The sequence below is a fragment of the Papaver somniferum genome, chromosome 8, assembly GCF_003573695.1.
Source record: "Papaver somniferum cultivar HN1 chromosome 8, ASM357369v1, whole genome shotgun sequence".
NCBI lineage: Eukaryota > Viridiplantae > Streptophyta > Magnoliopsida > Ranunculales > Papaveraceae > Papaver > Papaver somniferum.
The window spans coordinates 64,400-74,609 of record NC_039365.1 but is presented as its reverse complement, the minus strand read 5'-3'; the positions used below and the strand labels follow the sequence as shown (position 1 = coordinate 74,609).

General features: G+C 36.0%; 1 protein-coding gene across 2 annotated transcripts; it reads right to left on the bottom strand.

Moving 5' to 3' along the window:
- Positions 1–3,690: 3,690 nt before the first annotated feature.
- LOC113304357 (histone-lysine N-methyltransferase, H3 lysine-9 specific SUVH6-like) lies at positions 3,691–10,200 on the bottom strand. Of its 2 annotated transcripts, XM_026553444.1 has the most exons (3): positions 10,051–10,200; positions 7,065–7,113; positions 3,691–6,535 (listed from the first exon to the last, which is right to left on the bottom strand). In XM_026553444.1, exon 3 carries the CDS (start codon positions 6,528–6,530, stop codon positions 4,134–4,136), a length of 2,397 nt encoding a protein of 798 aa, XP_026409229.1. In that variant the 5' UTR covers positions 6,531–6,535; positions 7,065–7,113; positions 10,051–10,200; the 3' UTR covers positions 3,691–4,133. The 2 variants fall into 2 exon arrangements, with proteins under 2 accessions (XP_026409229.1, XP_026409230.1); XM_026553445.1 differs by lacking the exon at positions 7,065–7,113.
- Positions 10,201–10,210: the final 10 nt, after the last annotated feature.

Below are 10,210 nucleotides of genomic sequence, written 5' to 3'. Positions count from 1 at the left end.
TCCTTTTTTGATTCTCTGTAAACAATTAATAATCTTGAGAATGCAGTATGAACTCCTCTCTTATGTTACTGCATGAGCTTTGGATGCTTTATAATGGAAATTATGTCAATTACTTTGCATATTGAACTGTTTCCTAGTAGAAATCGGCTACTGTGACTATTAGTTTTCTACATTTATAGAGATCAATAGCAGAAAATGGTTGATCTCACAGGTTTTAGTTAATAGCCAAGAACCATTTACCTCAATCCCCCCTTAATAAAATTGCCAACATTAGGTCTGGTTATTTTATAATAGATCACGATACATATGTGGTAGGACTTGAAAGAGTACCTACGACTATGTCAAACTGCAAGTGCACAGTGTCACAATGTAACACAGGGCAAGCACAGGTCGATCCACAGGGACAAGGTGGGTGTAAAGATGAAACTATGGTCTCACTTAAACTGATTCTAAATAAGAAAGAGTAACCAAAATGGGGGTTGTTTTGATGTGTCGATACGACAAGTATGAATGATTATACTACACAAACAATATTAGAATGCAATTAGAAAGCACTAGGGCAGTCGAATCCACTGCTTAACCTGCACTAGATAATTCAGTTATGGATATTACTCTTGTCCTTTTAATGAATAACGGTGAGGATTCGTGTCTTCCGCTTATACAAGGTGATCTGAAGATGGATGACTAATGACAACTAAAGTATTTATCCTAAGTAATAATTGTCTGATTAAAGCACAACTATTCAAAAGATAAATCAATTCATTTAAGCATGAGTTGCAGCACCACAACATAGAATTGTTCCAACTACCTAGGTTGCATGACAAACAAGGTGAAAGTAATATGTTGTAGAACAAAGATTAAATCTATCCTTAAGCAGTTAAGCACAACAAGAAAGAATTCATAACCAAAATTATCTGATATTAGATTAAGAGCTTCATCTAAGCCCTAGTTAGAAAATTAGAACATTATAAGAACTGAAAAATAAACCTAAATACTACAGCTTGGTGCACCGGCTAATCCGGGCCTCTAGGGTTGAGCTCTGGCTAACCCAGGCATATCCTCCCAACACCCACACACACATTCTATTTATACCCCAAAATTAGGGTTCATGTAAAATAAACTCACCAATCTTCTGATTTTGTTTTCTCCTCTGCTAATTGACGACAACCCATGCCTTGTCTTGCTTCTGCCACTCCATCTCCTGCTCCAATTGTCCTTAATCGACTGTGAGGGGAAACCCTAAGTCTGCCTCTCTCAATTGTAGCATCTAGGTATGAAGAAGCTATGATGGAGAAAGAGAGACTAGGGGGTTCAATTGATGGTTTGGTCTGCTGTCGTGGTCGGGTGAAGGTGGTGGTGGTGAAACTCGAGAAGAAGAAACTGCAGGTGATGGGTTTCTGTCGGGGGAAGAAAACTGCAGAGAAAGAGAGAAGAAGTTCTCGATGGGAGGAAGAAGGGAATGTTTGGTTGGGAAGAAGATATTTGTTGCTAGGGTGTGAGGCGGGGACATCGAATGTTGATGCACAGCGAAGAGAAAGCGTTGGATGATCACATCTGGATTGAATCGAACGGCACGAAGGGAAAAGGCGTGGATCGACCGTTGGATGTGTAATACATCAAAACTGACGGCTTAAGATGGAGTTAGGTACTATAATGTTAGACAGGAACTTCAGAGTTTGATGCACGATGATGAAGCGACCGTGGGATGAAGTGATGGATCCAATCTGACGGCTGAAAATGGAAGCGGTTTTGGGTATTGGAAATGGATTTGGGACTTGGATATGCCAAGCCCATATCTTCTTTAAGAACAATTATTCCTCTTCAAGCCCACTTCTAGTTGATCCGGCTCTTGCAAACATCATTTTTCGCTGCCTTTCTGCGGGAGTCTTTGCCGTTTCTTTGCTCTTTTCGCTCCGTGAGTTAACCAGGCTTTATTTAGTACCTAAAAATGAAAAATTAATTAAGAAAAGTATTTATTCTTGAAAACAACGAAAACACAGAATATGGGATAAAATGGAGCGTTAGTGCATAAATGATGAGTTAAATGCCAATAAAAAGGTGCAAATATATACAATATTTGGCACTCATCAATATGTATTACAAACTACAGTGGGAAAATGGTGATATGAATCAACCTTTTGTCTTTTATGGAGATGTTACGTAGTGGGAAGATGGCTGGTAGTCTTTTATGCAAGCAAATTGTGGCAACTTGCATCCTTCATTGCAGCTAAATGACTTTGGAACTTTGGGTTTTCTGTTCATAGTATTGGAAGAATGAGTTTTAGAAAATACTTAGCTGCTCATTTCGTTTTCACTTTCAGTAAAATCAAACTTTAGTAATATAAGAAATGAGAGTTATGTCTTGAGATCATTGCGCATAGATTCCTTCAGTTAGACACACTCGAACAATTTTAATTCCCAGCGAAAGTCCATAACCATAAATCTGATACGGTATGAGTGAGAAGAGATAATCAAGGAAGGATAAACATTTTCCATTTTTAACTCCGTGAATATCTTTTAGTTTTAACAATATTAATATAGAATATATGATGATTTTGGTATGTGAAAAAGGCGAACACGTGGCTTCCATTCATTGGCAGGTGTAGAGGTGCAGAGGATTTTTGGTGTAGAGGATCCGGAGCCATAAACATGTAACCTGTTATAGGGGCGGCATGGTTTATTAGAGGGGCGGCAGTGTGATATTAATGTCCCTCTAGTTGGTTAGGGGATGTCCTATAAAGGGTGTAAATTAACTAGATTATCCTCTCAATTTTTTAACCTAAATCAAAGTCAAATTGAAAATTTGTTTTCTTTCTTCTTTTCTTCTCCTCCTCCCATCAACCGTAACCTCCATTAAAACTCAAAATTTCATAATCTTCGATTAATCGACGATTCGAAAATTAATCAAGTGTAGTGTAATGACTTATATGAGGTATGTTTTGAAAACCCAGTTAATATTTGGTTTATTTTGTTCGATTTAAGTTTAATTTCTATCAAAAATTAGGGTTTTAGATGAAAATTGAAATTTCTGGGTTTATGTGGGTTACGGTTGATTTTAACTCAATTACGAACCGTAACTGGATATTTTGATGTTGTTACGGTTGGTAATAGAACTATTACCAACCGTATGTTCTTATATCTGAGAATTTTCTTCAGTTACGGTTGGTAACCATTTTAGTTTACGAACCGTAACTCGAGCATTTAGTTACTAACCGTAACTGGTTTTACGATTGGGTTTTCTTCAAATTTAACCAGTTACGGTTGGTAGTTCATCTTTTACGAACCGTAACTTCGATTTACGGTTGGCTATGAGCAAAGTTCCAACCGTAATTAGCTCTGAAAATGTAAAAAGAAAAAGAATTTTTTACGTATTTTAGATAACTTTGAGCAACAAAAAGCTAGTCGGGACTAATTTAGAAGTATACCCAATCATTTTTCAGGTCCTGGTTCTTCATTTTGTTGGTTAATTTCTTCAATTGATTGAGATTGACCTTCTCCTCTAAACTTTTTTTTTTCTTTTAACTCTAAAAATCTGATTTTGGTTTTGATTTTGAGTTAATATAAGTGAAATTAATCATTAACACTAAACTTGATTATCATCATTAAACTAGGTTATCAATTATGAGGATTAATTTGTCATTTCCAGTATTTTTTTGATAAGGGACACCTTGAATGATCATGTAATGACCCTTTTTGTCCAATTAGAATGCCGCCCCTCAAATAAACCATGCCGCCCCTATAACAGGTTACATAAACATCTGCTGGAGTTAACACCAGCAGTAGATAACACAAGTTTTTATAGAAATAAGAAAATTTTACTTGCTTCTTGCTAGGAAAGTAGAAATAGAAATTGTACTTGAAATTAAACCAACACTTGTATTGCAATTTAAGGAAAAAAATCTTGATTAAAGCTGGAACGCCTGGTATTGCAATGCACTTACCGTTTCTTTCTTTCTGCTATCCCCTTGCCCACGTTAAGCCTCCTTAATTAGCTGTAGAAGCTTCTGCCGCTAAGGTGGTTCTTGTAGCTTCTGCATCCCCTGGTTTGAATGCATGTACCTGCATCCGAATTTAAAATGATTCCAACTCAACAGATTCCACCTGAATTCAGAGGATCCGACTCCCAATTTGCCTTAATACATCCTTCCAGTGCACTCTATAGAACCACAGTAACATTCCTTTATCTTTATATTTCCCGCAGAATCCTGAACTGTGCCTAACACATAGTTGTAATCATATGTCAATTCTTGCAACGGAGGGATGTTCTCACCAGCAAATAGCATTATGTGCGGCATCCTCTTGTCATCATGGTCGTAAAGAACATTTTGGGCCACAAGGTTAGGTGAACAACTATGGTTGATAAATCTACTAACACTTCCATACTCAAGGGCATCAATGGTGAACCCCTCCTCATCTTCCACATTTTCGCCAGAGATACTAGTTGATTGCAAGTCGGCCCCCGTAGTTTGGTTGCTGCTTTTACTCCTACCAAGATCAAAAAGATACTCATCATTTCCAGTTCTTTGATCGGCTTCCTTTTCCGAAAGGACCTCCCCCGTGTACTCACAAATGAAGCTTCCAGAGGGTATTGAGTTCAAGGATCTTACTCCCCATCCCCTTGACTTAGTTTTGAAGATCTCCAATTGAAACTTGATGCCCTGTTGGCTAACTCTATTATGACATGATGGAGGACACTTGCAAAGGGGTCCACATTCATAAATTGCATGATCTTTGGCTTCCACAATAGCGCCATTGCGATTAAATGGGATCTCTCCTCCATTCTTGACTGCACAAAGACATTTCTCTGAATCAGAGCATCTGTTCGTGCATCCACAACCCCCCTCGAGGGGAATAAGATTGTGGCTTGATGGGTACTTCATTTTAGTAATATACTTAAATTGAGGTGGTTTTTCGCTGTCTAATGTGTTCAGAGCACAAATTCGCATCTTCTCCTGCCCTTGTGATATATCATCTACACAAAGACCTTCACGTACTTTTGAATTTTTCGACTTTTGTACTTCTCTTAGAGCAAGCTCGGGTTGCCCTGGAATTCTTCTCAGTTCAAACATATAGACATTGTTACCATGGCGTCCCTTTTCTTGCCAATAACGTTCAACGAAGTACAACCCATCATAAGTGTACGTCGTAACCATCTTGCTCCTTGTGTCAAGAGAATCAGGTCCTTTCATTTCTTTAAATCCACGAATAACCCTAACAGGACTTCTCTCATCTATACTATTCTTTAGGGCAAGGTTTCCCCGCTCAAGCTTTTGATCTTCAGCTTTCTTATTCCCGCCAGCTGGGTTTCCTCCATGACCAGAATATACCAATACATCAAAATTATGAATGTCATCATAACCACCAGAAGACACAACACTTGTTGCTAGAATTTTACCATCTTTCTTTACAAAATCGATACCAGCCTGAAAAGGTCCATGAAGACCAATGATAGAAAGCTCCACCCGGAATTGGAACTCGTCTCCAACCTCAACCCCTGGTACATGACCCACTATTTTTCCACCGGTGTTCACCCACTTCTCCTTTTTCTTCATCTCATTGACGGTTAGCAAATCAATCCTCTTGGAAAGAGTTCCGGGAACTTTCACCTTTGATTCCTCTTCTTGTAAAGCCTTCCTGAATGTTGCTTGAAATAAACGAAGAGTCTCTCTAACCTTGCTGCGAGTTACAACGTTGTCATTGTTAGAGGCTGGACGACCAAATGGAATCACACTCAAAGTCGAACGTGATGGCCTTGGAACTGACGATAAAGGATTTGTGTATGATCCATCTATATTACTTGGGACTTCTGACTTGAAATCGTTCTCCTCCGCAGTTGGTGCGACTTCAACATGTTCAGCCTTTGTTTTCAAAACATCTTGATCTGATGCAACTTTAATATTTTCCACACATTTTTTCATAACACTCCTCTTCAAATTGCACCTTAGATCCTCCTGAACATTCTCTCCAGTTAGCCTAGAATCAGCCTCAACAATCAGTTTTGGTTGTTTATCTTCTCCACCACTTGAATTACCATGATCCACACTTATGTCCTTCAAAGACTCGTTACTAATTCTCGGAACGTTGCTCCATCCAATTGGATATTCGCGTACAGCTGAAAGTGTTCTTCTAGGAGGAAACTTTCTACGAATTCTTCCCAAATTTATAGAAGACATTTCAGCTCCATCCGCAACTTTGGAAGGCACGGATGCATCTAATTTGGTGACAACATCCATTACCGGCTGAGGTTCTTCAGATACCATCTGGTTCGGAGATTTTGACAATTCAATATCTTTGGTTTCTCCACCTTTTAATGGACAAACCAACTCCATCTGATCCACAGACTTTGAATGCTCTGAAACCAGAGGCTCTTCAACTTTCTTAGTACTCAATCTTGCAGCACATCTTCCACAATCTTCCGGAAAATCTCTTGTGGCAGAGATTTTTCGCCGTTTATACTTATCACGAAAGGAGGTTACGCCATCAACTGAAACCCCCATTGTCGATGATGGGCACTTTGAAGATTCCACCATTTGCCCTGTTCAACCAAATTAAAGTCAAACTTAGAAATAACCAAATGGGACGGGATCTTTCATAATATGTAAAAGCAAGGTAAAAAATCGCATAATTCGCCAAAACTTTCAGGCCCTAAAATGCAGTTTCTTTCAGTCCATAATTCAAACTGTGGTTCTAACTTATTCAATCATGTATTAGAAAATAAAAAATTTCCCTATGAGGAATTTTATCAAACAGTTGTGGTGCATCAACATTGCATAGTTATTTCAACCAAGTTAGACTGTTCTGATTATAATTTCCATCAATTTCTATCAATAAAAAGAGATACCAATTTCTAAATCCCAAAAAATAACAAATTCATTCTTATTCTCAGACAAAAATCATATAAAGTCCCCATTAAAAAAAAACAATCTTCTACTTCTATTAAGCCAAAAGGGGATTCACTGGTAGTGAAAATGATGCTGGGAATCAACAAATAAAATGAAAATTGAAGAGATAATAATGGGTCTTTTACAGAGAGAGAGGGAGGGAGGGAGGGCGGGAGAGAGTACCTGGTGCCTGGTGGAGTAAAGTAGTGGGAAGTTGGAAGAAGAAGAGCTTCTGTAAAAGGAAAAAGAAAAAGGGTAATTTAGTCCACCAACGTTTTTAGTAGTGGAGAGAACATATAACTTACAACTTACAAGGGCCGAACATGCAACATTGTGATAGGGGCCCTAATTTGCTTGGATTGTGTATGGTTTTATATATGGATTTTGTACTTAAAGAAAACAAAAGTAGAAAAAGTAATTTAGATTTATTTATTTTTGAAGGTTTACCTATAGCCTATTTAGAATGCGAAAATGCTAAACGTACTAAAAGTTTATTCCGAGTAAATCTCCCGAAAAAGATAAGTCAGGGACTCATTTCTACCGTTTACAATCCCAATGCTAAAAACGTTTTTCCTCGTCTGTCAAATCTCTAATAGAGAGAAATTTCGGAAAAAAATTGCAATGGTTGTATCACTGCTCATTTGGAAAGGGTGAGAGTTACTAAGATGAATGACTACTTAGAAAGTTCTTGTTTTTCTTTTTTAACTTATGCCAATTTGGTTGGAACTGAAGGGTTAGGAAGAGAAAAAAAATGGTATTGGGGCTCATATTGTATACATGCCTAGTTTGTGAGTTGACGTATATTATTTTCGAAAGTAGAGAGAATTCTAGTACTTGGTTTTCCGGTGTGGTACGGTTTCTTAAGTAAACAAGAACCGAAACTAAAGGTAAAGGTTTATCCGCTTTTAAAATTATACTAAATCATATTCCATATACTGTTGGGCAGTTAGTTCGGGGCAAAACTGATAATAATTAAAATGAGAATATAAAAGATTTTATGGTAGGCACGACATATAATATTCGAGTTAACAAGACCATAAGAAAACCATGATAAGCTAATATAACTTAGACTAAAGGTAGGTGTGCAAAGGAATACAATCTACAAATTCTGGGAATTCTAAGGATGGGAAAGACAACGAAAGTGAAAAATTAAGGGGCTTAGCTTAATCGGTTTATACGTTTTCGGATCCGGTTACACAATAGTAAAACCATCACAAACAATTGGGGTAAATGAATTGCTTTTAACCAAGTTAATTCATTGTTTGGAATGGAAATTGTGCAACCATATCAGGTGCAAAACTTCAAGTGCCTGTTTGATACAATTTTTAAAAATAGTTTTCTATTATTTTGAAAACATACCATTTTTTCTTATTTTCATTTTCTAAAAACTATTTCGTAGGAAAGTAAAAAACTATTTTGAAAATCAAGGAAAATCAACTAAACTGAATTAAATGTAAAGACTCGTCAAGATAATGATAAAATGAATTTTTACACATGCAATTCTTTCCGTAAAATCTTACTTTGTTCTGAAAAGAAAAAGAAAGAAAAAAAGAAAAAACACAGAAAATGAGTATTTGTTGTTTTCATTTTTTTATTTTCAAATACAGAAAAATGGAAAAAGTTTTTGAAAATACATCTACCAAACACATTTTCTCCTGTTTTTTTATTTTGTTTTGTTTTTATAAACGTGAAAGTATTTTTGAAATTCACACCATACACAGGCTAAGCTTTTAAAATATTTTTATTTATACGTGGGGGCGCCTTGAGGTTCTATAATTTCTAAGATTTCGTCACTTTCAATACACGTATAATTGCTTTAAAAGAATAATGATTATGATTTCGGAGAATTGCCGACTTTAATAAAACTTTTCTTCCCCAAGTATGCACTTGCTACATTTAATATGACCATGCCAAAAATAAGCTTGGATCAAGATAATAAACGTCCAAACATGGATATCTGAATATATACCAAAGACAAACTCTTTTACGCTAAGAAAGGTTTCTGCTTGGATCAGAAACCATAGAAAAAGGGTTCCTGAACCAACATGTATTTTGGCAAAAGTGGATACCATATGTATGCAATTAAAAACTCTTTGTAGATATGCATAGTTATTAAAATATAATTTGTTAGAGCTTATTTAATGGGATGTACATGATGATAAATGTCTAAATCTACATAAGATAGACAATCATTTTCCTTAAAAATTCTCTCTAACTCCAACTTCTTAAATCAATGTAAAGATGACATGGCAAAATTTGTTAGGTATCTTCATGATGAATGTATAGTTTTAGACATTCACTTTGAAGATGTCAAGCTATCCTAGCAAGTTTTTGCTTAAACAAAATTAATTCCAATATATTAAATAATGATTTTTATCTTTAATAAAATGGTAAAATTATTTAAAATAAAATTTACATTATCCCAAAAAATCACAAACAACATCACTGGAGATGAATTGTTTTTTCCCATACACTTAAGAGAAAATTGGAATGAGAATGTCTTGTTTGTGTTGTCACTTAGTAAATACATACGACATCATTGGAGTAGCTCTTATACACCTTAATAAAATAGGTTTTTTTAGCAAAAATATGCCAGAAAAATTCTTAGAAAATTTCTATATATATATTTTTTAAATTTCTTGATTATCAAGAAGAAACCAAAACAAAAGTAATTGAAATCGTTCATCAATCCTATGGTTGGGAAGCCTAGAGCTGGGGAACAATAAATTCGGGCTTGGAAATCACCAAAACTCAACATAATAATCGGAACCTATTTATTAGAGACCTATATATTGTTGCTCATGAGTCACGATTTATTATCTTGTTTTTAGAGGTTTTTCCATTTAATAACTCCCATCGATAGGGTTACGAGATCTCTTATTTTCTGATTTTGGTTTACGAAAATCAGTCCAAATCATCTTGTTATTCGCTAAATACCGGAAATGGCTTGAAATCAGATATCACATTGTTCATATAGCTTGTAGTGATTTTAACTATACCGACCAAAACTAGGTTGTGAAAAATATTATATCAAACAAGGAATTTCGAAAATTGCTTGTCTATGTGGAAACAATTTCAATTCCAATATTTTTGCAAGACCCTAACCCTAATTTATGGGATTTCACTAAAAGGTTTCTTTAAAAAAATAAAATAAGAGAGATGAGATTACCTGCCACAGTATTATAGATGGATCCTTGTTGGTGAGGCCACCATGATTCCTGCCTGGTTCCCAAAGGTATAGCAGATCCGAATACCTGCTGCAAATTTCTAAGTTTTCAGAAGTTCTCCATTTATAGGTGAGAATCTTGAGATCAACTTAGTCTCCATTC

What these genes read in the sequence shown, in the direction of transcription:
- LOC113304357 (XM_026553444.1), bottom strand. Translation starts at nt 6,530, where the DNA reads ATGGTGGAATCTTCAAAGTGCCCATCATCGACAATGGGGGTTTCAGTT.